The sequence below is a fragment of the Taudactylus pleione genome, unplaced genomic scaffold (assembly GCF_031769625.1).
Source record: "Taudactylus pleione unplaced genomic scaffold, aTauple2 ptg000547l, whole genome shotgun sequence".
Classification (NCBI taxonomy): domain Eukaryota; kingdom Metazoa; phylum Chordata; class Amphibia; order Anura; family Myobatrachidae; genus Taudactylus; species Taudactylus pleione.
Window position 1 is genome coordinate 1,281,426 of NW_028284949.1, and position 26,686 is coordinate 1,308,111.

Below are 26,686 nucleotides of genomic sequence, written 5' to 3' on the forward strand. Positions count from 1 at the left end.
CCTCCAATTACAGCGCTGTACTCACGCTGCTATATCCCGACCGCCGTCTCTCCTGTGTGGTGGATGGCAGGTGCTGGGAAGGCTTGCAGCAGGCAATAGGGTTAAAAGACTGTATGCTCCATATACCTAGCAATCGGTCTTCACACTTGTGCCGGTTAGGTGTCTGGTGTAACTGCTGCATCCCCTGCTTGTGTTGACAATCAGTAGAAACTGAAAGCAGGATTTCTAACGCGTTTCTTTACCAGCGGGTAATTTCATCAGAGGATAAAATATAAATGGAAGAATGTGGGAAATAAAAAAAATCTCTTTATCCTTTCTAGTAATGCATTTTCATTATATATATATATATATATATATATACACACACATATATACACACACCAGTATTCATATGGGTGTAAAGTTGGATACTTATATATGATAAGCTACTATACAGTGAATGGGTTAATAACTACTCCTATTTGTTGCTGCTCTAATGTGGATGCATTATGAATATAGACATGTTTTTCTACTTTTACTTCTATTTTCTCTTTTATTTGAAGTCTATTACTATTAATGATATGCCTAGCAGAGAGGAGCTAATTTTGATGCGCATATAATTGTTTTTTTTGTTTAAATTTGTAGCTAAATGTGGATACAGTATAATTAAGGACGTGAAGCTTCTTATAATAATACAGTTTAACATTGAGTATCTGGACAGCAGAGAAAAGCAATTTAAATATCTATATTTGTTCTCTAATAATCAGCGAAACAAAGAAGTCTCTCTTATATGGAGCTATTGATGTATTTATTCACTATTTAAATTTATTGTATATTAAGTCAAGCGTTATATGTGGTTACCATTGAGTGTGATATTCCTTAGAGCTGACCTCATGAGCAATAATCCTATTTAATTATTTTAATTACTTCAGTTAGCTCAGTGTGAATAAATAGCACTATCTATAATGCAGAGCTTTAGTCTCTGATGTTATTACCCGCTGGTAAAGAAACGCCCATCTGACTGCCAAACAGAGAAGCAGGATTCATCACTCCACAGAACACGTTTCCACTGCTCCACAGTCCAGTGTCGGTCTGCTTTACACCACTCCATCTGACGCTTGCCATTGTACTTGGTGATGCGAGTAGTGTTACTCGGCCATTGAAGCCCATTTCAATAAGCTCCCGCCGCGGTTTTTGTGCTTACATTAATGCCAGTGGAAGTTTGGAACTCTTCACCTATGGCATCAGCATAGTGTTGGCGACTTTAACGAACCGTGCGCCTCAGCAGTCTTTGACCCCGCTCCTGTGAGTGACGTGGTATTCCGCTTCGTGGCTGAGTTACTGTTGTTGCTAAATGCTTCCACCTTCTAATAATATCACTTCCAGTTGAACGTGGAATATCCAGCAGGGATGATATTTTACGAACCGTCTTATTGCAAAGGTGGCATCCTATCACAGTACCACACTTGAAGTCACTGAGCTCTTCAGAGCAGCCCATTTTGTATCACATATGTTTGCAAATAGAGACTGCATGGCTAGGTGCTTACTTTTATACAACTGTGGCAAAGGGTCTGAATAAAACACCTGAATTCAATGATTAACAGGTGTGGCCAAATAGTTTTGTCCATATAGTGTATATTTTGCAATAGCAGCCTTTACATGGTCCTCTGATCACCCTCAGGTAGAGTAGCCCCACCAGAGTCATGTTGCTAAATTAGGGTAATAAGTCAATGTAGATAAACACTGAGAGGGAAGGAGAGTGATAGGACAGAGCAACACAGAATGATGACGGCACAGAGTGGGTGATGCAGCAGGAAAGGTTATGGGAATAGTGCAGGGCACAGAGCAGGGGAGGCAGCAGGACAGGGTAGGGAATTTGGTGCAGGGCACAGAGCAGGGGAGGCAGGACAGGGTAGGGGAATGGTTCAGGACACAGAACGGGGGAGGAAACAGGACAGGATAGGGCAATGGTGCCGGGCACAGAGCAAGGGAGGCAGCAGGACAGGGTAGGGGAATGGTGCAGGGCACAACTGAGAAGGCAGCAGGAGAGGGTAGGGATATGGCGTAGGGCACAAAGTGGGGGAGGAAGCAGGACAGAGTAGAGGAATGGTGAAGGGCACAGAATGGGGGAGGAAGCAGGACAGGATAGGGGAATTGTGCTGGGCACAGAGCAATGGAGGCAGGACAGGGTAAGGGAATGGCGCAGGGCACAGAGCAGGGGAGGCAGCAGGACAGGGTAGGGGAATGGTGCAGGGCACAGAGTGTGGGAGGCAGCAGGACAGGGTAAGGGAATGGTGCAGGGAACAGAGCAGGGGAGGCAGCAGGACAGGGTAGGGGAATGGTGCAGGGCACAGCGGGGGGAGGCAGCAGTACAGGGTAGGGAAATTGGTGCAGGGAACAGAGCAGGGGAGGCAGCATGACAGGGTAGGGGAATGGTGCGGGGCACAACATGGGAGAAGCAGCAGGACAGGTTAGGGGAACGGTGTAGGGCACAGAGATGGGGAGGCAGCAGAGCAGGGTAGGCAGGGCACAGAGCGGGGGAGGCAGCAGAACAGGGTAGGGGTTTGGGGCAAGGCACAGAGCAGGGAAGGCAGCAGGACAGGGTAGGGAAATGGCACAGAGAGGGGGAGGCAACATGACAGGATAAGGGAATGATGCATGACACAGAGCAGGGGAGGCAGCAGGAAATGGTAGGGGAATGGTGCAGAGCACAGAGCGGGGGAGGCAGCATGACGGGGTAGGGGAATGGTGCAGGGCACAGAGCGGAAGAGGTAGAAGAGGAAAAAACGACAATTTTGGAGCAGTTTTTGGAAACAAAATTCGTCAGTTAAGTGGTTAAAGGATACGGCTTGGTCACCTGATCAGGTGACCAAGAGCGCCCTCTCATCTGAGTCCTGGCAGATGACTCCTCCTGCAATGCCCATATGGTAACAGGGGAGAGACTCAGCCTTATTTCAGACAGCAGAAGCACTATCTCTTGTTTCATCTGGGTTAACACGTTGTATGCACTCTCTCATCCTCTGTTTGAGTCTGACAGGAGGAAAGTAGAAGTGACATCACGTTTCCTATACCCCAGACTTTCCTTCCTTCTTTTCTCCTTTGTAAAAATCCCCGTTTGAGTGCAATACACCAACTGTACATATCATATAAGCAATCTCAATGTGATGTATATTATTCTGTCTCTCACAAGTTATCCTAAGCAGTGTTGCTTAATCTTTTTCTTCACCCTGATTATTTATACCCATTGAGGATATTTATGTATATTTTCTCTGGGATTAAGCACATTTAGCCTGTTAAAAGACATTATTCAGCTGTCTTATTTTTGTGATTTATAACGTGATATTTTAAGATCTATTCTCACCTGCACATTGTTAGATCACTATAAGCACTGGTCTATAATTATTATTTCATCCAGCTATGTGTATTTAGTTTGTCAATATATGATTTTCACCATCCCTCTGATATGTGATCTTATTCTCATTGGTATATTGTGTAGAGCATTCCACTGTTTTTCATTGATTTGCTTATGTTTTAATAATATATTTTTCTCAGAGTATCAGTCTAACCAATTTACAGGGATTCCTTCTTCCCTAATTATTTGGCTGCAGTACACTAATATAAATACATTTCATGTCTCTAGAAGAATGCATCTAAGCACTGTAGTTTGTTACTCGATGGTGTGCTATAGTTATCTCTTTGAGACTTTTGTTTGAACAAGTAGAGTGTGAGATCCGCCACATTTATATTTTCGCCTTTTTTACCTGTACATTGCTCACCCTGATCAGTGATCATTTGGGAATTTATGCCCATAATACATTGTGATATATACATATTCTATTGTATATCCCACTCTGACACAGTGGTGGGCAGAGATTTATTTATTTTTTGTATTCTTATTGTGATTTTGTATTCTCTTGTACTGTTTACCTCCCCTTTTGTTATAGAGCTATTTATAGGAGAGAATTTATTTTAGGTTTTGTATTAAATGTTAAGGTTTAGCCCTATCACATTCATCTATCTTTACATATTAAGAGAGACTAATTTCCTCCTAAGAGTGCCCCAACAAAGGCATATTTGTCTTTAACCCTTATTTTTTTGCCCTTTGCAAAAAAATGTCTGTTTTCATTAGATAATACTTATTATAAGATGTGGTAGTGCACAAGGAGGATCATGGGTAATGTCACATTGGATCTCATTCCGTTGACCAGTGATTTAATCATAATAGTGATGTCATTTGCACTCATGTGTGACATACACCAGAGAGTGTGAGGAGAAGACTGGACAGATCTCTGGGCTGGTAACACACAATGACATGATGTGAGGGGGAGAACAGGAGCTTAATGGGGGCTGAGGAGGATGTAGCATAAGAGATTATTGTACTGAATGCATTTTTATTATTATGTTTCTTATTAGGAGCCAATCTTATTGCTATATGCAAGATATTCAGACAAGTCCCATACACATTGGTGCTTACTATTGAAATACCAGAAGACAAATGTGCATTGTGTTAGAAGTCAATTAACATCCCAGTATATTCTTGGATTGGAGAAGGAAATCCACACAAAACTGGGGGAACATACAAAGTCCACACAAATAACACATTGGTTAAAATGATACGGAACACTATGTTTTTATTGTGCAGAGAAAAGTGTTTATTACTCACCAGTGTTGATATTTGTAGGGATTTTGTCCTCCTTACACTGCTGATCCCCCATTACATACGTCTCTTCTTCTCCCTCTATATCTTCTGCCTTCATATCAGTCACAAATATCTCTTCTACCTTTATATCTTCTGCCTTATCAGTCACATACGTCATTTCTCCCTCTGTATCTTCTGCCTTCATATCAGTCACATACGTCTCTTCTCCCTCTATATCTTCTGCCTTCATATCAGTCACATACGTCTCTTCTCCCTCTGTATCTTCTGCCTTCATATAAGTCACATACATCTCTTCTTCTCCCTCTATATCTTCTGCCTTCATATCAGTCACATAAGTCTTTTCTTCTACCTCTATATCTTCTGCCTTCATATCAGTCACATATGTCACTTCTCCCTCTGTATTTTCTGCCTTTATATCAGTCACATACGTCTCTTCTTCTCCCTCTTTATCTTCTGCCTTCATATCAGTCACATACGTCTCTTCTTCTCCCTCTATGTCTTCTACCTTCATATCAGTCACATACGTCTCTTCTTCTCCCTCCATATCTTCTACCTTAATATCAGTCACATAGGTCTCTTCTCCCTCTGTATCTTTTGCCTTATTATCAGTCACATACGTCTCTTCTCCCTCTACATCTACTACCTTAATGTCAGTCAGATCTTCACTCTAAATAACCCATAAAATAAAAGTTGAATAATTTTTGTATCATTGAGATTAGATAGAAGAATATTAGTGAATTAGACACACACAGGTCATACAATGAAATATTGGATATCTGTACTTACATTATGAATCCATCTTAGTCCTCTAAGGGATACTGGATACTATGAGGTACAGAGTATGGTAACAGCAGCATGGTCACTTTATATTAACTCTTATATTCCTGCTGGTGATTCTACACTAAACTCTCTGCCTTATAGTATACAGAGTCCTCCAACTGGATATTAAGAGAAAATAACAAATTTTGAATCTGAAAATGTATTTTCTTTGATGTGCTCCATGGCAGCTCTTACAGTGGGTTAAGTTCCTTCTAACTTAGCGGCTCCTCATCTTGCCGTACTAGGATTTGTTACTCATCTTCCATGTAATATATATCAATTGGGCAGTATGAGAAGCTGGTAAGAGAGTGGCTGGCTGAGAAGAGTGACCAGTGTACATGAGTGGAAGTTGATCAGTGCATGTGCAAGTTGCCTGCAAGTCCTAATGCCCTTGAATTCTCACCCTGACACTATAAAGCAGGAGCATACATAGCAGTTGCAGCTAGGTGATTACTAGTGCTATCCAAACTATTCCTGCACACAGGGTTAGGTGAAACAGTGTACCAATTCTTGTTTATCTACCCACTTCTGCTCTTCCTGCTGATACAGTGTACAGATCGTGGTTGGTGTGCGACTACCCGCTTCTGCTCTTCCTGCTGATAACAAGAGATATGGTAAGAACTTACCTTTGTTATCTCTGTTTCTACGAAGTCCATAGGGTCCACAGGGTTGACCTTGGGGTATAGCTGGATCTGGATCCACGGGCACCACGCAGTTAAAGCTTTCACTGCTCCCAGGATGCACTTGGGTCCGTCCTCCTCTATACCCCGCCCCTGAGCCACAGGCACCTCAGTTGGTAAGCAGCCAAGGCCGGAGGAGGAGACTAAACAGAGAGAAGGAAGACTGGAACACACAAGAAACCATACTCACAGAAATGGGAGACGGAAAACCGGTGACCAGCCACACAGCCCATTAGAAGCCAGGTGCGTCAGGGCGGGCGCCCTGTGGACCCTATGGACTTCGTAGAAACAGAGATAACAAAGGTAAGTTTTTACCATATCTCTTGTTTTCTACTTCAGGGTCCATAGGGGGTCCACAGGGTTGACCTTGGGGATGTCCCAAAGCAGTTCAACTAAGGGCGGGGACGCTCCTGAGCAGAAAGGAGAATCCTGCGCCCGAAGGATGCATCCTGAGAGGCAAAGGTGTCAAACGCATAAAACCTCAAAAATGTCTGAATGGAAGACCAAGTGGCTGCCTTGCACAGCTGAACAGCGGAGGCACCACGTCTAGCAGCCCAAGAAGGACCCACAGACCGAGTGGAATGAGCCTTAACAGAGGCCGGAACAGGTAAACGTTCCTGTATATAAGCCTCCCTAATAACAGAACAAAGCCAACGGGCTGTTTGTTTGTTGGCAGGCCAACCCCTCTTATGAAAACCAAAGAGGACAAACAAAGATTCGGACTTTCTTACAGAAGCCGTCCGATCAACATAAACTCAGAGCACGGACAACGTCCAACGAAGCCTCACCAGCTGTAAGATCAGGAGATTGAAAAGCTGGTACCACAAGTTCCTGATTGATGTGGAACTTAGAGACTACTTTAGGTAAAAACTCAGGACGAGTACGAAGCACGGCCCTGTCCTGGTGAAAAATTAGGAAGGGGGGACTACAGGAAAGTGCCCCCAAATCGGATACCCTCCTGGCTGAAGCAATTGCCAGGAGAAACACAGTTTTTAGTGTTAACCACTTGAGGTCAACAGACTCAAGAGGCTCAAAGGGAGGTCCCTGCAGGACCCGAAGAACCACCGCCAAGTCCCATGGAGCCACAGGAGGCACAAAGGGAGGTTGAATCCTAAGCACACCCTGGAAAAAAGTGTGAACATCAGGCAGGGTAGCGATCCGTCGTTGGAACCAAACAGACAGAGCCGATACGTGAACCTTCAGGGAAGCCAGACGTAAGCCCAGGTCAAGACCTGACTGGAGAAATGCCAAAATCCTAGAAACCCTGAACACCTGAGGATCAAAGTTTCTGGACTCACACCACTGAAAGTAAGTGTGCCACACTCTGTGGTAAATCCGTGCAGAGGCAGGCTTACGCGCCCTCAGCATGGTACCGATGACAGAGGTAGAAAAACCCCGGGACCTTAAGACAACTGTCTCAAGAGCCACGCCGTCAAAGACAGCCGACCCAGATCCGGGTAAAGGCAGGGCCCCTGAGACAGCAGGTCCCGATGCTGAGGCAGGAACGCTCCTGAGATCGGAGTACCAAGGACGTCTGGGCCACGCTGGAGCCACCAGCAGAAATGTGCCCCCGTCCTGTTTGATTTTTCTGAGTACCTGAGGTAGCAGGGAGATCGGAGGGAACAGGTACGCTAGGTGAAACGTCCATTTCACCAACAGCGCATCCACTAGGCTTGCGCCTGCATCTCTTGTCCTTGAGCCGTACACGGGCAACTTGCAGTTGTGACGGGAGGCCATCAGGTCCAACTCCGGCAGTCCCCATTGGTCCACGAGAAGTTGAAACACCTCTGGGTGAAGCGACCATTCCCCGGGATGCACGTCGTGACGGCTGAGGAAGTCTGCCTCCCAATTGAGGACTCCCGGGATGAAGACTGCCGAGATTGCTGGAAGATGGCACTCCGCCCAAGCCAGGATCTGAGACACCTCCGACATCGCAGCTCGACTGCGAGTCCCTCCCTGGTGATTTATGTACGCTACCGTGGTAGCGTTGTCCGATTGCAGCTGAACTGCTCTTCCGTGAAGAACGGTGCCTGACAGTAGAGCACGGAACACCGCCCGTAGCTCTAGAACGTTTATGGGAAGGGCGGCCTCCTCCGCCGACCAACGGCCCTGAAGAGACAACGAGCCGGTCACTGCCCCCCAACCCCGGAGACTGGCATCTGTTGTAAGCAGAACCCAGTCCGAGATCCAAAAGGGGCGACCCTGGACGAGATGAGCCGACTGAAGCCACCACGCCAGTGACCGGCGCACTTCCGGGGACAGCATCTGGGATCGGATCCGGTGAGGTAACCCGTTCCATTCCGATAGAATCTGCCCCTGCTGGGGTCTGGAATGGAACTGGGCAAATTCCACCATGTCGAATGCCGACACCATGGACCCCAGGACTCTCATTGCCACATGGACCGACACCCTGCCACTGCTCAGGCAACTGTGTATCCTCAGTTGTAGTGAGGACACCTTTTCCAGAGTCAAGAAAATCCTTTGTTGACAAGAATCCAGAAGTGCTCCCAGATGGACCATCCGTTGTGATGGGACCAGAGAGGACTTTTTCCAATTTATCAACCACCCGTGTGCTTGAAGACAAGCAATAGTCAGGTGGAGATGTCGAAGAAGCACCTCCGGGGAGCTTGCCAGCAGCAGAAGATCGTCCAGGTACGGCAACAGCCGTATACCCTGACCCCGAAGGTGGGCAGCCATAACTGCCATCACCTTGGTGAACACCCTCGGAGCCGTGGAAAGGCCGAAAGGCAACGCCCGAAATTGGTAGTGATGGTTCAGGTTAGCAAACCTCAGATACCGCTGATGTGCCGATGCTATGGGCACATGGAGATAGGCGTCCTGGATATTGAGGGAGACCATATAATCCCTGGGTTCCATCGCCAGAATGATGGAACGTAACGTTTCCATCCTGAACCTGGGAACTCTGAGGTATTTGTTCAGAGACTTCAAATTCAGGATAGGGCGATGAGAACCATTGGGTTTCTGCACCAGAAACAGAGTAGAATAGTACCCCGTCCTGCGCTGAGACTGCGGAACGGGAACAATGACCCCTGCTTGTATCAAGGATTCTATAGCTACTTGAATCTGGACAGCTTTGGTCTTGTCCAGAGAAGGACTCGTGCAGAAAAACTGGTGGGGCGGCCTGAACCGAAAAGACAGGGCGTACCCCTGAGAGACTACTTCTCGAACCCAGGCATCCGTGGTGGTATTGTGCCAACACTGGGCGAATTGGAGAAGTCGGCCTCCCACTCTGGGGTCCCATCAGGCAGCAGGTTTATCCTCCTGCTTGGAAGAAGGGCGCCGAGCACTCCATGCCTGCTTCTTGGGCACGGCCTTGGTCGCCGAATGTCTCGGGAAGGACTGACCCTTGGCCTTACCCTGAACCCGAAAAGCAGAACTCCTCACTTTAGCCGGCGCAGAGGCCGAAGAGAGGAAAGCCGACTTGGACTTAGCCAAAGTATCAACTATTTTGTCCAAATCCGGACCAAATAGTAATTCTCCATTAAAAGGCAAGGCCTCCAGACCCTTCTTAGAGTCTGCATCAGCTCTCCAGGACCTCAGCCACAGGGACCGCCGAGCAGACACCGCTGCAGCCGACACCCTAGAAGTGAGCAGGCTGGCATCCAAAGACGCTTCCCCGATATAGGAAGCTGCATCCCGCATCTGTCCCACTAACGCTCTCTGGATATCCGGAGCATCGTCGGGAAAGGTATCCTCCAAGGCATTGGCCCAGGCCTCAATGGCTTTAGCCACCCAGGAGATAGCCATGGACGGGCGAGCCACCGCCCCGGAAAGAGAGTAAATGGAATTCAAACAAGTTTCCACCTTCCTGTCCGTGGGATCCTTCAAAGAGGAGATAGACGGCAATGGCAGCGTCGCGCTTTTAATCAAGCGGGTGACGTGGGAATCCACCGCCGGCGTAGTCTCCCATTTCCTGCAATGAGCTTCAGGAAAAGGATAATTTGACGCCAACCTCTTCTGTGGATGGAACCTCTTACTGGGTAATTGCCAGGCTGCCGCCATATGATCCGTTAGTTGATCAGACAGGGGAAACACATTCAAAGTTACCTTGGCTTTTTTAAAATTAGGAAACTTCGACCTAGGGGCCGGCGCATCATTCTCTACATGTAGGATAGCCTGCACCGCCCTAACTAAGGCTGAAACATTAATGGAGGACTTAGCTTCCACCTCCTGTCCCATGGCATCATAGTCAGAGTCCTCATGGATTTCTCCATCATCTGAGGACACGTCCGAGTCCGACAACTGCGCAGTCAGTGAACTCACAACAGGGCGTTTGGGCGGCCTTGTTGGCACATCACTTTGCAACATCGACTGAAACGCCGATGATGAGGCCGCCAGACTCTGTACAGAGCTAGAGAGAACATCCACCCAAGGTGGAGGAGCCGTCGGAGTAAAACTCTGAAAAGGCACCACAGACTGACGTGTCCCCGGAGGAGACTGGACATACACAGGCAGTCCCGAATAAGGACCCACAGTCTGGGCCCCGGGAGGAGACTGCAATATTTGCGGAATACCCGGGGAATGGGGGATGGTGGGCTGGGGCAACGCCCTAGAAGGGACCGTTGATGGGACCGATAACCGATCCGCAATTGACGCCAGCACCTGTGAGAACATCGCCCAAGGAGGGTCCTGTGACACGGGGGTTGGAGGGACCCGGTACCAGCTGGCACCGCCCGCACAGATCATCCTGAGATAAGTCCTCCCCATCAACTCCCGCAGCACAGCGTCTGCAGGAAAATAGCACAGGAGCCACAAAGCGCTCAGTCTCCCCATCAGACATGATACAGTAAATACACAAGAAATACGTATCATCAGAGGAATTATGGTGTTAACACCCGCGCACTCACCAGTATGCGACACAAACAGCCCAGATATGTTACTGTGTAGCACACAACAGTATGTGACTGACCCCACAAATACGTGATTTATATAAGTGAGGGTATCAGAAAACGCCCTTCCCCCACACACCTGCCGGGCCGTAGGAGAAGGAAAGGGATAGGTATAAGCTGACAGTAAAGGAGAATAAGTCACAGACAGGCAGCACTAGCAATAGTCACATACAATGCAGAAAAGTTAGTACTCACTGCACCTTCCGCCACAATCAACCGCCCAGATTCAGTGTCTGGGAGGGCTATAGCGCTGTGTACACTGTCCTTTAGCAGGGGAGAGGTACACAGGGGGACCGGTTCACTTGATACCGCCTGGAAGATCTGCGATGCCTGCCAGTGAAGATGGCCGCCGGAGACCTCAGAGGAAGAGTGGACGAAAGATAAGAGCAGCTCAGCGACGCCAGACTGCTAGTTGAAGGGCGCGCTGAGCTGAGGGGAGGAGCCGCTAGACAGGGAAGGCTGCCTCCCCTGGCTAGCAATTAACCCCCGGGTTGCCGGTCCCGCTTCCAGCCTGTCACCCTGGTGGTCTAGCGGACACGTGGGGTATTCCTCTACTTAGAGGGGGAGCCCGCCGCCGCTGCTAGCGCCTGCGGTCTGTCCCCAGAGACCGGAGGCTCCTGACTGCATTGAAGTATCCGCGGGCCACCGCACGCAGCGACCCGCGGCTTACCTGATCCCCGTCGCGTCCGGCAGTAGTCATGGGAGTCCCCAGAGCCCGGCTAGTACAGACTCTGGGGTCCCGCCGCGATCCCCAGATCTGTACTGGCGTCGCGGCGCCAGCGGGGAGGAGCGGCAGCCTGGACGTCCTAAAGGACAGTCTGATGCTGCCGCTCTAATAGAGTAAAAAAAGAAAAAATTTTGTCTTTAAAATAAAGCTTAGGGGCTGCTCCCACAGCCCCACTGCGACAGGATGACCCGACTCCGGCCGGGCACCAACTAAAACTGAGGTGCCTGTGGCTCGGGGGCGGGGTATAGAGAAGGACGGACCCAAGTGCATCCTGGGAGCAGTGAAAGCTTTAACTGCGTGGTGCCCGTGGATCCAGATCCAGCTATACCCCAAGGTCAACCCTGTGGACCCCCTACGGACCCTGAAGTAGAAACAGTGTACAGATCCCAACTGGTGTGGGACTACCCGCTTCTGCTCTTCCTGCTGATATAGTGTACAGATCCCAGCTGCTGTGTGACTACCCGCTTCTGCTCTTCCTGCTGATGCAGTGTACAGATCCCGGCTGGTGTGCGACTACCCACTTCTGCTCTTCCTACTGATTCAGTGTGCTCTTCCTGCTGATTCACTGTGCAGACCCCAGCTGGTGTGTGACTACCTACTACTGCTCTTCCTGCTGATACAGGGTACAGATCACATCTGGTGTGCGAGTACCTGCATCTGCTCTTCCTGCTGATATAGTGTACAGGTCCCAGCTCATGTGTGACTCCCAGGTTCTGCTCTTCCTGCTGATACAGTGTACAGATCCCGGCCGGTGTGCGACTACCTGCTTCTGCTCTTCCTGCTGATAGTGTACAGATCCCATCTGGTGTGGGACTACCCGCTTCTGCTCTTCCCGACGATACAGTGTACAGATCCCAGCTGGTGTGGGACTACCCGCTTCTGCTCCTCCTGCTGATTCAGTGTACAGATCCCAGCTGGTGTGGGACTACCCGCTTCTGCTCTTCCTGCTGATTCAGGGCCTGATTCAGAGCCGGTCGCTCTGACAGAGCGCTCGCTCTGAATCAGGGCCGGTCTTTTTTTTTTTTAGAACGGCCTCCTGGCTGCTCACATAGCTGTGGGTGACCACCCACAGCTATAGCGAGCGGCCAGGAAGATGGTCGCAATGGTCAAGACCATCGGGCTTGCGACGAGACCCTTGTGGTAGGGTCTCGTTGCCGCAAGCCCCAGAGAGATTTCGGCTCTGTTAGATGTCAGTGGGGCCGCCCCCAAACGGAGGTTTTCCTATGGGACCGCCTCTGTTTGGGCAGCCAATCCCCCAGCCCGCCCACCAAAGGGGGCGAGCTGTCACTCAACATCGACAGAACGCCCCGGAGTGCCCGTCGCTATCCGGGTCTCGCGCATGCGCACGACGGAGCCGGCTCCGTCGTGCGCACTGGCCCATCATCGACCCAGATGCGAGTGCACAGCGGTTCTGAATCAGGCCCACAGTGTACAAGTCCCAACTGGTGTGCGACTACCAGCTTCTGCTCTTCCTGCTAATACAGTGTACAGATCACAGCTGGTGTGACTCCCCGCTTCTGCTGTTCCCGCTGATTCAGTGTACAGATCCCAGCTGGTGTGTGAATACCCGCTTCTGCTCTTCCTGCTGATACAGTGTACAGATCCCAGCTGGTGTGGGACTACCCGCTTCTGCTCTTCCTGCTGATTCAGTGTACAGATCCCAGCTGGTGTGGAACTACCTACTACTGCTCTTCCTGCTGATACAGTGTACAGATCACATCTGGTGTGTGACTACCAGCTTCTGCTCTTCCTGCTGATTCCGTGTACAGATCCCAGCTGGTATGTGACTACATGCTTCTGCTCTTCCTGCTAATATAGTGTACAGTTCCCAGCTCACGTGTGACTCCCAGCTTCTGCTCTTCCTGCAGATACAGTGTACAGATTCCATCTGGTGTGGGACTACCCGCTTCTGCTCTTCCTGCTTATTCAGTGTACAAGTCCCAGCTGGTGTGCGACTACTACTCTTCCTGCTAATACAGTGTACAGAGTTCAGCTGGGGTGCGACTACCCGCTTCTGCTCTTCATGCTGATACAGTGTACAGATCCCAGCTGGTGTGACTCCCCGCTTCTGTTGTTCCTGCTGATTCAGTGTACAGATCCTAGCTGGTGTGGGACTACCTGCTACTGCTATTCTTGCTAATACTGTGTACAGATCCCAGCATATGTGGGGGTCATGTGTGACCAGCCTGCCGGCCATGTGTGTGCAGTATAGGGAGGGGTGAGACATGTCCTAGGGGATAATCAGTGACCCTCTCTGGGGACTGTCACAGCCACTGGCTGTCTCTAAGAGAGTTTCTATCACTCAGTATAACAAGATGCCCTGACAGACAGTCTCATCTCAGGGAGTGCAGCCGTTACATGGCCTGTATGTGTCCTTCTCACAGATCCTTCCCAGCTCCTGTTATGGAATCAGTATGATTGACCGCCGGCCACATGGCCGGCGGTTCAAATCCCGACAGCGGCAGCCCGACACAGGGGGAAATCCCGATCGTCCATTAAGGTAAGTATGCTAACCTAATTCCCCCCCCTAACCCTCCCTTAGGGGTGCCTAACTCTAACCTCCCCCCCAAGTGCCTAACCCTAACCTCCTTCCCCCCCAAGTGCCTAACCCTAACCCCCCCCCCTCCCCTAGCCTAAACCTAACTTCCCTGGGGGATGCCTAACCCTAAGTCCCCCCAGGAGCCCTAAACCTAAAACGCGGCTATCCGCGCCCGGCTTACCTTCGATCCATAAGCCGGGTGTCGGGCTCCCGGCGTAGGTCTAATGACCGGTGTCAGGATTTCGACGCCTGTCATTAGTGCCTTGCCGGGAGTAAGCAGTCGGGAAGCCGGCGGTCGGGATTACGTCCGTCGGCTTCCCGACTGCTTACCCGTTATGTATCATCTGGTATATATATATATATATCGATATCTATATATATATATATATCTATATCTATATATATATACATACACACACGAGGGTGGTTCAATAATTAAAGTAACAAGACCTCTCATTGTGTAAATGTATTCAACTCATACATATACGTATAATCAACAGTATGGCCTTGGTGCAGATTATTTATCTACATAGTCCCCATATTTGTCTAAGCATTTGTTCCAATATTACACCAAGGCATCTATCACAGCATAGAAGAAATCAGAGTCAAGCGCCTGAAGCCAGGACATGACGGATGCTAAACTTCACCATCGGTTGCAAATCGCCTTCGACACAGGTGGTTCTTCAATGGTCCAAAGAGATGGAAATCACTTTGTCCCAGGTCAGGGCTATAGGGAGGATAGTCCAGAACCTCCCAGTGGAAGCGCCATAACAACTCATGGGTGCAGTTGGCTGAGTGGACGTGCTTGGCTGCTCATCTTGAACGTATGTCCTGTAGGCAGTGCACCAAACCTAAACCTGGTTCCATGACTTTATCACCGTACACCTCGACAAGTCGGGATTAATTTCAGCTGCTGATGTGCCCTTAAGATGCAGAAACCTGATGCCACTATGCACCATAATGTGTGACCACGTTTCCACCAGCCCCACCATCTTACACCTGACGCTGGGACAGTATAACTGATATGAGGCGCAGTATAATGGCCGTGAGGGGAAGCAGTGGTCTACCTGCTCTGGCCTGGCATGAAATAATAATGAAATAGAGAACATTATAAACGTGAGAGGTCTAGTTACCTTACTTATTGATTTGGAAAAGGGGAAAAGAGGGGAGTTGGATAGATCGTCGCACAGGCAAAGTAAAGAGAAAATAAGAAAGATAATACAGCCACTATTCCCTAATTATTAAACTATTGTTAATCATGTATGGGGTAGTGGTGGTGCTCACTAGAGTTGGGTAAAGTTATGTCAAATTAAGAAGAGAAAAAGAACTTAGTTGTGTGAGCACTCTTTTAGGAATGAAAATTTATTGAGTTTAAAACATAACTTTTATTACATCATGGTTAATATTTATCTCTACTGTACTTGACAAGTTTCAAGGCACAAATGTAAAATTCTTAATACACACTATTTCTCTTCTTAAATTTGACATAACCTTTCCTCATAAATACGGGTTGGGTATGGCATTCCGATGGTCAAAATCAGAATGCCGGCATCTGAATCCCAACATTGAAAATGCTGCAAATTTTCGATAAGTATTCTAAGCCTAACCCTAACACTCACCGTTTGAAGTTGTTGGCATTTTGGCCATCCAGATCCCACAGACGTACATCAGGATTCTAACTGTCAGGATACAGACTACTTCCCATACATACATGTTATATCTATTATGTGTTATTCCATTCTCTGACAACTCATTAGCATTATTATTACTCTACTGCTATATAATAACAGCACATTACAGGCTGCTCAAACTGTATAATAATAGTAACAGTACACCACAAGCTGCTCCCCCTGTATAACATTAGTAAGAGAACACCACAGGCTGCTCCCCTGTATTATAATAGTAACAGGACATTACATGCCACTCCCCCTGTATAATATTAATAATAACAGGACACCACATGCTGCTCCCTTTAAAATAATAACAACAGGACACCACAGGCTGCTCCCACTGTATAATATTAACAGGACACCGCAGACCACTCCCCATGTATAGTAGGACACCATAGGCTGCTCCCCATGTATAGTAGGACACCAAAGGCTGCTCCACCTATAGTAGGGCACCACAGGCTGTTCCCCCTGTAAAGTTGGACACCACAGGCTGCTCCCCCTGTATAGATGGACATCACAGGCCACTCACTCTGTATAGTAGGACAATACAGACTGTTCCCCTGTATAGTATAGCAGGACACCATTACCTGCTGCTGCCGCACACAGACACGTCGCCTTCTTCACGCTCCACTCTGGACCCACGCTAAGAGGTTTGGAGGTTCGCCACAAGGTTATATTCCCCTCTATGCCCGCGTGGATGGTAGGGATTGACGTTAGACAGAAGCTGATGACGTCAGGGTACAGAAACTGAAGGGGATCTAGCTGTAATAATACCACATATTATTATTATCATCCTTTATTTATACGGCGCCACAAGTGTTCCGCAGCGCCTTACAAATTGTGTGCTGGGAGCTGTGTTACTCCCCCTCATATATCACTGTACAGTCCCCTCTATCCCCTATATAATAATAATACCAAATATCAGTGTGTGCTGGGAGCTGTGTTACTCCCCCTCATATATCACTGTACAGTCCCCTCTATCCCCTATATAATAATAATACCAAATATCAGTGTGTGCTGGGAGCTGTGTTATTCCCCCTCATATATCACTGTACAGTCCCCTCTCCCCTATATAATAATAATAATAGTAATAATATTTTATATACATGACGCGTTACCTGGCTCCGGCTGTGTTATCTTAGACAAAATGGCAGCTGAAGCCTCCTGTGGTCCCGCCCACTCTGCTCTGTGATTAGAGTTACTAGACGATTATAAGAATATGGCCGCCCGTTCACTGTACATGAGGACACCATTATACTATACTCCTTTTACACTAGTGATAAAGTTTGTAAGCGGCGGATTTCAGGTTGCTGCTAGTTACAGGACGTCCTTTCTGTTTTTGCCGCCTGATTGGCTACTCGCTGCTGCCAATCTCCGCTCTGAGGGGAATGAGAGGAGAACGGTCACTATGATAAGAGCGGAGGGGGCACATAGTAGCCATAGCTAGGTGGGCGGGACGGTGCGTGGCTATGTAGATCGCCGTGTCTTCTGTAACTGCTGCAGCTTCCGGGTGACGGTCACACAGCAGCAAATATACCTTACCGTCATAGCAGGTAATGGGATTTGTTATTATTATTATACAGGTGGAGCAGACTGTGGTGCCTAGTTATCATCATACAGGTAGAGCAAACAACATTGTTATATATTATACAGGTTTAGCAGACCCTGGTGTCACTGTAATATAGCTGGAGCAGCCTCTAGTACTGCACTATCATTATACAGGTGGAGCAGACACAACTGTTGGTATGATACAGATGGAGCAGAACCTTTTGTTCTAATACTACTGCTGGAGCAGTCTGGTGCTGCACTATCATTATACAGGTGGAGTAGACCCCAGTGTTGGTATACTACAGGTGGAGGAAAACATTTTGTTACTATAGTACAGCTGGAGCAGACTCTGGTACTGCATTATCATTCTATAGGTAGTACATACCTCCCAATTTTTGAACCTTCCGACTCTGGAGTTGTGCGGCCCAAGAGCATGTCCAAAAAATTGGCGCGGTCAGTTGGTAAAGGGGACGCGGTCTCACAGGACGCCCTGTTTACATCACTAACGGGCCAGCATCTTCGAGATGACTGGACTCCATCCCCCCCCCCCCCACCCCAGCACTGTCAATAGAAAAACAGGACTGTCCCGCTGAAAGGAGGTATGTTTTTATATTTTTTGTTTACTGTCTATGAAATGATTTTATCCTGTTTATGAAATGTTATTTTACATAGTGTTAGATACAGTGTCACATATTTACATTAATAAATCTGTTTCACTATCCAAGATCTCATAGAAGTGAGTTTTTTTCGCACACCTTGAACCTCAGGTCTCAGCAGAGTTAAGCTGCGTACACACGCAGCGATATTTTGGATGACGGAACGAAAAACGATATGGTTATCGTTCAGTCCAAAATATTGTTCAGTTTTTGCCGCAAAATGATGAACAATAACAACCAATGCACGCTCCCGCTGGTCGTTGCCGTTCATCGCCCGAACCTGCTGTCCAACCTGACGATATTGTCCGGTTGTAGCATGTTCGGGAATGAGGGAGGGAGCCAGGCACTGAATGATATCGTTCAGTGTTTCTGCTCAGTGTCTTTAATGACATTGAGCACACCCCTGCAGGTATGCCTGTAACGCCCGTTCTGTGCTCAGTCTGAAGCCTGATAAGATGGGACCAGGTTACTGTTGATGGTTTGCGCTGGACTCAATTGTCGTGCAGAGTTGCGTCGCCACTCGATGTTAGAGAGGGAAATTTCCAGTTAATATCCGTCCGTTGCCAACTCGTAACGCATTTCACGCTGGTGCTTTCTCGAGATAGGGCTGATCTTCCATTTGTCCATATTTATACTAAACCCTTTCTAAAAAAAACCGGAGTGTATCAGCTGTAGCTGGTCGGTCAGTACCCTCAGTAGGTGGTTATTGGTGTTACATATGATACAGCTGGAGCAGTCGCCGTTCGGTGGGTAACACTATAGAGAAAGGTCGGTGTCTGGTGCACTCAGACCCTCCCATACAGAACGTATCCGCTGCATCTGGCAGTCAGTAGGTGTTACATATGATACAGCTGGAGCAGACCCTGGTGTTACTATAATACAGCTAGAGCAGTCGCCACTCGGTGGGTAACACTATGGAGAAAGGGAGTTGTCCGGCTCACTCAGACCCTCCCATATAGAACGTATCAGCTGCAGATGGCAGTCAGTACCCTCAGTAGGTGTTACATATACTACAGGTGGAGCAGACCCTGGTGTTACTATAATACAGCTGGAGCAGTCACTGCTCGGTGGGTAACACTAGAGAGAAAGGGAGGTGTCCGGCGCTGTATAAGATGCATAGACGTCCTCTGTAGTAGGCCAGTTGTCAGCGCAGGACGGGACGGACAGAGGCACAGCAGTCACCGCAGGCAACACTCAGCACATGCACTCCTGTGCATGATATGAACACCGCAATACTATAGGCATGAAACTCCGCCAGAGCTGATGAGGATCTGCTTCCTCCCTCACTGCTAAATCTGGTAGCCAGGCAGCAAAATCTGGTAGCCATGGTGACCTGGCCCCCGGGATTTGTCGAGCCCTGCATTAAAGGACCTGACAGCAGTAGAAAACAATTAAGGAAGATGCTACCATGGATGATTTAAAATACAGTCACATGTCAATAGGGATCAAATGATTTGTGATAACTGTAGGAAACAAATTAAAAGGGATTGTTTAACTGCTGAGGAAGAACCATGCACATCAATTGATGACAAAAGTAACACAGAAATAGCAACATGCAGCACTGAATTAGCTTTGCAGTCATTAAATGAAAGTTTAAGCAGTTTGGGAGCATCACCTATCAAGAGGAAAAGAATGAAAAAAGAAAACTATTGCAACAGGAAAGCTGTAAAAATTACAAAAGTTATAAAAAAGGATATTATCCATTTTCCAGTGTCTGATAAATGTTTCTACTGCTGCTGTGTCCTTTAATATCAAATTCTTTGCAGCACTGAGTCTTAAGGGCCCCATACACGTTGCGATATGCACCTTGCGATCCGACGGCTGACATATCGGGCGGACCCCACACACTGTGCAGTCTGGTGGCCGCCCATCCGTTATGGCACCCCCCTCCCCACCCGCATAGTGCTGCATGGGATCGTTCGTCGATCCCCAAAATCCAATTGAACATGCTGAAAGATCTGGAGGAGCGACGGACAACCCCATGGGAGGGTGCAGCGGACGATATAATGACCACACACGGAACGATATAGCAGCGATATCGTTCAAAACCGTCGGATCGGCCACTATATCGCTCAGTGTGTGGGAGCCTTGAATGTACTTTATCCATTTGTCATGCTCTTGATCAAACTACCACTATTCACTGATAAACTGTATTGGGTAAACTGTCTTAGGGCCTGATTCAGACCCGGTCGCAAGCGCTGAGCGCTCGCAACCGGGAGGATGGTGGCCCAGAGCGCATGCGCTCGACGGAGCCGGCTCCGTCGTGCGAATGCGCGAGACCCGGATAGCGAAGGGCAAACCGTCGCTCCGGGTCTCGTACCAAAGGGGGCGTGCTGTCGATGTTGAGTGACAGCACGCCCCCTTTGGTGGGCGGGCCAGGGGAATGGCTGCCCAAACGGAGGCGTTCCCATGTGAACGCCTCCGTTTGGGGCCGGCCCCACTGACATCACGAGTGATGTCAGTGGGAGAGATTTCGGCTCTGTTAGAGCCGAAATTTCTCTGGGGCTTGCGGCAACGAGACCCTACCACAAGGGTCTCATCGCAAGCCCGATGGTCTTCACCATCGCGACCATCTTCCTGGCCGCTTGCTATAGCTGTGGGTGACCACCCACAGCTATAGCAAGCGGCCAGGAGGCCGTTCTAAAAAAAAAAAAAAGACCGGCCCTGATTCAGAGCGTGCGCTCTGTCAGAGCGTCCGGCTCTGAATCAGGGCCACAGTCCCTTCTATCACTAGTTCTCAGTGCAGAAGCTGCAGCCAGCCTGAGAAGAACACAGTAGGGATAGCCATCGGCCATCAATAGTTTACAAGTATCGATGGTTTACTACCAATGGTCTTGACATTGATGGCAGAGTGCCAATTCTTTTCTGCCATCGATGGCAAAGTGGAACCTGATGGTTTTTTATTCTGTTCATGACACATGATTTAGCCCTGCCCCTGGCTGTCTGTTAAGTCCCACCACCTAAGCCCCGACCCCTGTTTTTTGATAAGCCCACGGTTTGCCAGACACCCAGCAGCGATTGCCATTGAGTGGTGGAAACTGTGGCTGGTGATTGATATTGTACCATAGTGTTCACTCTATCTTCGGCGGCAGGCAGGGCGCCAGAGCTAGAGAGGGCAACCTTGTGCGCGCACCCGAAAAGTGGGCGTAGTCATGAAAAGGAGGCGTGTCTATAAGACGCGTCCCCTTTTCGTTATACTTGGGGGCGTGCCCGGCACTTACGGACACGCCGGGCAGCCCCCAAGCGCTGCAGAGAGGGAGAATAAATGCCGGGCGCATGCGCCCGGCGTCTATTCTCCGGCGGTGACCGGGTCACCGCACATTTCTCCACCCGCGGGACACTTTACGCCATCAACAGTTCCTCAGGTTTGCAATCCGCAGCGACCACTTTCAGTTCCGGGCGTTACCTTTTGGGCTGGCAACAGCACCACGGGTATTCACCAAGGTGATGGCGGTCATGGCAGCCTCTCTGCGGCTGCAGGGAGTCCGCATGTTGCCGTACTTGGACGACCTTCTGTTGGTGGCAGGATCTCCAGAGCTCCTTCTCCGTCACTTGGATCTGACCATTGCGGTACTGCAACGGCACGGCTGGTTGATAAATTGGCAGAAGTCCACCCTGATCCCGTCTCAGAGGATTCTGCACCTCGGAGCCTTATTGGACTCCGGACAGCAAAGGATCTTTGTGAAGGGGGAAAAGATCTCTGCCTTGCAGTTGAGGGTGCGCAGTTGTCTGCAGAATCGCCGTGTGTCTCTACACTCGGCGATGAGGTTACTGGGCTCCATGGTGTCAGTATTCGACATGGTGGAATATGCCCAGTTTCACTCCAGACCTCTGCAGCAATTGATCCTGTCCAAATGGAATGGGCTGCCTCAGAGTCTAAAATCCCAGACGATGGTGCTCACTCCGGAGATTCGCCTGTCTCTAGCCTAGTGGTTGCAGACGACCCATCTCAACAAGGGTCGTCCGTTCTGGGTGGCGAATTGGGTCCTGTTGACAACGGACGCCAGTCTTCGGGGCTGGGGAGCAGTCACGGGTCCACACTTGTTCCAGGGCAGGCGGACTCGGGCGGAAGCGGAGCTTCCAATAAACATCTTTGAGCTCCGCACGGTTTTCAATGCTCTCCAGCAGGCACATCGGGTTCTCCAAGGTCACCCAGTGCAGGTCCAGTCGGACAACGCTGCCACCGTGGCCTTCATAAATTGGCAAGGAGGAACCCGAAGTCAGGCAGCTCTCGTAGAGGTGTCCCAAATCCTGGTTTGGGCGGAGCGCAATCTCCCGGCCATATCAGCAGTCTTCATCCCGGGAGTCCTAAACTGGGGGGCGGACTTTCTCAGTCGCCAGGACGTTCATCCGGGGGAATGGTCTCTGCACCAGGACGTCTTTCAACCTCTGGTGGACAGGAGGGGTCTTCCAGAGATCGACCTCATGGCTTCACGGCACAACAACAAGTTGTGGGTGTACGGGTCTCGCACAAGAGACGAAAAGGCGTCTCTGGTGGATGCTCTGTCCGTCCAGTGGATGTTCCGGTTTGCTTATCTGTTTCCTCCGTTTTCCCTTCTTCCACGGGTAATCCGGAAATTCAAACAGGAAGGAGGGACGCTCCTGTTGATAGCTCCCGCATGGCCCCGGAGGCACTGGTTCTCAGACCTCCAGGGACTGTCTGTGGACATTCCTCTGCGGTTGCCGTTACGACCGGACCTCCTGTTACAGGGTCCTTGTCTTCACCCGGACCTGACTCGGCTGTCTTTGACGTCGTGGCTGTTGAGACGGCCATGTTAAGGTCCAGGGGGTTTTCCAGCTCTGTAGTGCAAACAATGCTAAGGGCTCGGAAACCATCCTCTGCAAGGATTTACCATCGAGTGTGGCATACGTTCTTCCAGTGGTGTCGACCGAGAGGTTATGCCCCTCGGGAGTTCCGTCTGTCTAGAGTGTTAGCCTTCCTGCAGGCGGGACTGGACCATGGGCTTCGCCTTGCGTCTCTGAAGGTACAGGTGTCTGCCCTGTCCGTCTGGTTCCATCGTAGGATTGCTGCAATCCCTGATGTGCGCACCTTTATGCAAGGTGTTCTCAGAATTCAGCCACCTTTTGTTCCACCGGTGGCGCCTTGGGATTTAGCTGTGGTCCTGAGGGCTCTCCAGGGACCGCCGTTTGAACCACTGGGCTCAGTGGACCTCAAATGGCTGACAGCTAAGACAATTTTCCTTCTGGCCATTGCTTCGGCCAGACGTGTTTCTGACTTAGGGGCTCTCTCCTGTAGACCCGCATGCGCGAGACCCGGCTAGCGATGGGCAATTCGTCGCTCCGGGTCTCGCAACAAAGGGGGCGAGCTGTCAATATTGAGTGACAGCTCGCCCCCTTTGGTGGGCGGGCCGGGGGGGTGGCTGCCCAAACGGAGGCGTTCCCATGAGAATGCCTGCTGTTTGGGCGGCGGCCCCACTGACATCACGAGTGATGTCAGTGGAGAGATTCCGGCTCTGTTAGAGCCGAAATCTCTCTGGGGCTTGCGGCCACGAGACCCTACCACAAGGGTCTCGTCGCAAGGCCATCATCATGGCCGCTCGCAATAGCTGTGGGTGGTCACCCACAGCTATGCGAGCGGCCAAGAGGCCGATCCAAAAAAAAAAAAAGCCTGGCCCTGATTCAGAGCAAGCGCCTCTGAATCAAGATCTAAGTTCATTGTCATGGCAAAGAGGGACTTTGCAAGTAATTGCAATTCATCTGATCACTCTTCATGACATTCTAGAGTATATGCAAATTGCCAGCATAAAAATGGAAGCAGCAGACTTTGTGAAAACCAATAGTTGTGTCATTCTCTGATTCTCAAAACTTTTGGCCATGGCTGTAGGGTGCAGATACTTTATCCTAGGTTACTGGGGAGAATGGCCTGAAGGTGGAATGCGGAGGAAATGGTGGGTGGGCTGTGAGCACTGGCGTCACAAGGGGGGTGCGGGCCCCACTGGGTGTCACCAGCTGAGGGGTGACACCAAAGTGCTGGCTCCCCCTCAGTGACAGGAGCCGGGTGCTGCATTACGTGCAGCACTCGGCTTCCTAGCACAGTGAGGGAGCCTGCACTCGAACAGGCTGTCCCCGGAGGCAGCCTGCACCTCCAGCACCCCCGGTTTAACAAAAAAACGGGTCTTCGGCCCGTGAGGCCACGCCCCCACCCGCGAGGCAATGCGGCGGGTATTAAGGCTACCTGTCCTGGCCCGCACCGGGTGCAATATCAGGTAAGGACGCCACTGGCTGTGATGTATCTGGCCTGGGGAAATATCTTGTCATATGGTGTTGTGTACTTGTGTAAATTATACTTTGTGTAGTAATCACTAGTTATCAGGTGTGTGACCTGTGTATAGTGATCAATGTGTATCAGGTGGGTGATATCGGTGTGTGTTTCCTGTTTCAATATGTTACATGTACTCTGTAATATTTATTACAATTATATTTTTAATACACAAATGAGCTGTGAGGAACCAGAGAATCTTTTCTAGAAGTTACGTGAGGGTGAGACGTATCCTGTATAAATCACTGAGGATGGACACAGACAGGAGTCACATGACTGAGAGGATACTAAATCTCACCCTGGAGATCATCTACCTGCTGACTGGGGAGGTGAGGGGATCTGGGAGTGTTACAGTGACATCGCATATCCATAGTACTAGTACAGGGACATGACTGGGGAGATGAGGGGACCTGGCAGTGTCATTGTGACATCACTTCATCACTTAATACCTATTGAAATAATTCCATAGACAAAAAACCTTCTTTGACATGATCTGAAATTCCACAAAATCTACTGAATTTCTGCCACTCAAACTCCAGAAACCAATGAAATTCCGATCATTAAGTCTAACACCTTAATAGACGTGTTCCTTGCGTAATACATATATGGTATGGCATCATACCCTGTGGTTTACTGCAGATTCAGCACTCACACAGAGTGAGATTGCTGTCACTCACGCAAATGGTTGAGCTGCTAATTCACAGAATTGTGTGCTCATTGGAATACAGTATAGGGAATGGTATCAGTGTGAGGAGGGTATAATAGAGTACAGGGCATGGCATCAGTGTTAGGTGGGTATAATACAGCACGGGGCATGGCATCAGTGTGAGGAGGGTATAATACAGTACGGGGCATGGTTTCAATGTGAGGAGGATATAATACAGAACGGGGCATGGTATCAGTGTGAGGAGGGTATATACAATTTATGGCATGGCATCAGTGTGTGGAGGGTATAATAAAGTATGGCCCATGCCATCAGTGTGAGGAGAGTAGAATATAGTATGTGGCATGTCATCAGTGTGAGGCGGGTATAATACAGTATGGGGCATGGCATCAGTGTGACAAGAGTATAATACAGTATAGGCATGGCATCAGTATGAGGAGGGTATAATACAGTATGAGGCATGGTATCAGTGTATGGAGGGTATAATACAGCACAGAGCATGGCATTGGTGTGAGGAGGGTATAATACAGTATGGGGTATGGCATCGGTGTGAGGAGGGTATAATACAGTACGGGGCATGGCATCGGTGTGAGGAGGGTATAATACAGTACAGGGCATGGCATCAGTGTGAGGAGGGTATAATAAAGTATGGTCCATGCCATCAGTGTGAGGAGAGTATAATATAGTATGTGGCATGTCATCAGTGTGAGGAGGGTATAATACAGTACAGGGCATGGCATCAGTGTGAGGAGGGTATAATACAGTGCGGGGCATGGCATCAGTGTGAGGGGTATAATACAGTACGGGGCATGGCATCAGTGTGAGGAGGGTTTAACACAGTACGGGGCATGGCATCAGTGTGAGGAGGGTATAATACAGTATAGGGCATGGCATCAGTGTGAGGAGGGTATAATACAGTATAGGGCATGGCATCAGTGTGAGGAGGTATAATACAGTATATGGCATGGCATCTGTGTGAGGAGGGTATAATACAGTATGGGGCATGGCATCAGTGTGAGGAGGGTATAATACAGTACGGGGCATGGCATCGGTGTGAGGAGGGTATAACACAGTATGGGGCATGGCATCAATGTGAGGAGGGTATAATACAGTATAGGGCATAGCATCAGTGTGAAGAGGGTATTATAAAGTACGGGCCATGCCATCAGTGTGAAGGAGGGTATAATAGTATAATATAGTATGTGGCATGGCATCAATGTGAGGGGGGTATAATACAGTACAGGGCATGGCATCAGTGTCAGGAGGGTATAATACAGTATAGGGCATGTGATCAGTGTGAGGAGGGTATAATACAGTATGGGGCATGCCATCAGTGTGAGGAGGGTATAATACAGTATAGGGCATGGCATCAGTGTAAGGAGGGTATAATACAATACAGGGCATGCCATCAGTGTGAGGCAGGTATAATACAGTACAGGGCATGGCATCAGTGTGAGGGAGGGTATAATACAGTATAGCGCATGGCATCAGTGTGAGGAGGGTATAATACAGTACGGGGCATGGCATCAGTGTGACAAGGGTATAATACAGTAC

General features: G+C 49.1%; 2 protein-coding genes across 2 annotated transcripts in view; both read right to left on the reverse strand.

The window, feature by feature from the left end:
• Positions 1 to 26,686, reverse strand: part of LOC148500733 (uncharacterized) — a 72,360-nt gene that overhangs the window by 3,694 nt on the left and 41,980 nt on the right. The gene's annotated exons all lie outside the window — the stretch shown is intronic.
• Positions 151 to 17,164, reverse strand: LOC148500734 (uncharacterized). The gene is made up of 4 exons (XM_088451411.1): positions 17,103 to 17,164; positions 16,572 to 16,746; positions 4,643 to 5,306; positions 151 to 236 (listed from the first exon to the last, which is right to left on the reverse strand). The coding sequence occupies exons 3-4, from the start codon at positions 5,181 to 5,183 to the stop codon at positions 226 to 228; spliced, it is 552 nt and encodes a 183-aa protein (XP_088307537.1). The 5' UTR covers positions 5,184 to 5,306; positions 16,572 to 16,746; positions 17,103 to 17,164; the 3' UTR covers positions 151 to 225.

Coding starts and splice junctions, on each gene's coding strand:
- LOC148500734 (XM_088451411.1), bottom strand. CDS start 5,183: ATGGAGGGAGAAGAAGAGACGTATGTGACTGATATGAAGGTAGAAGAC.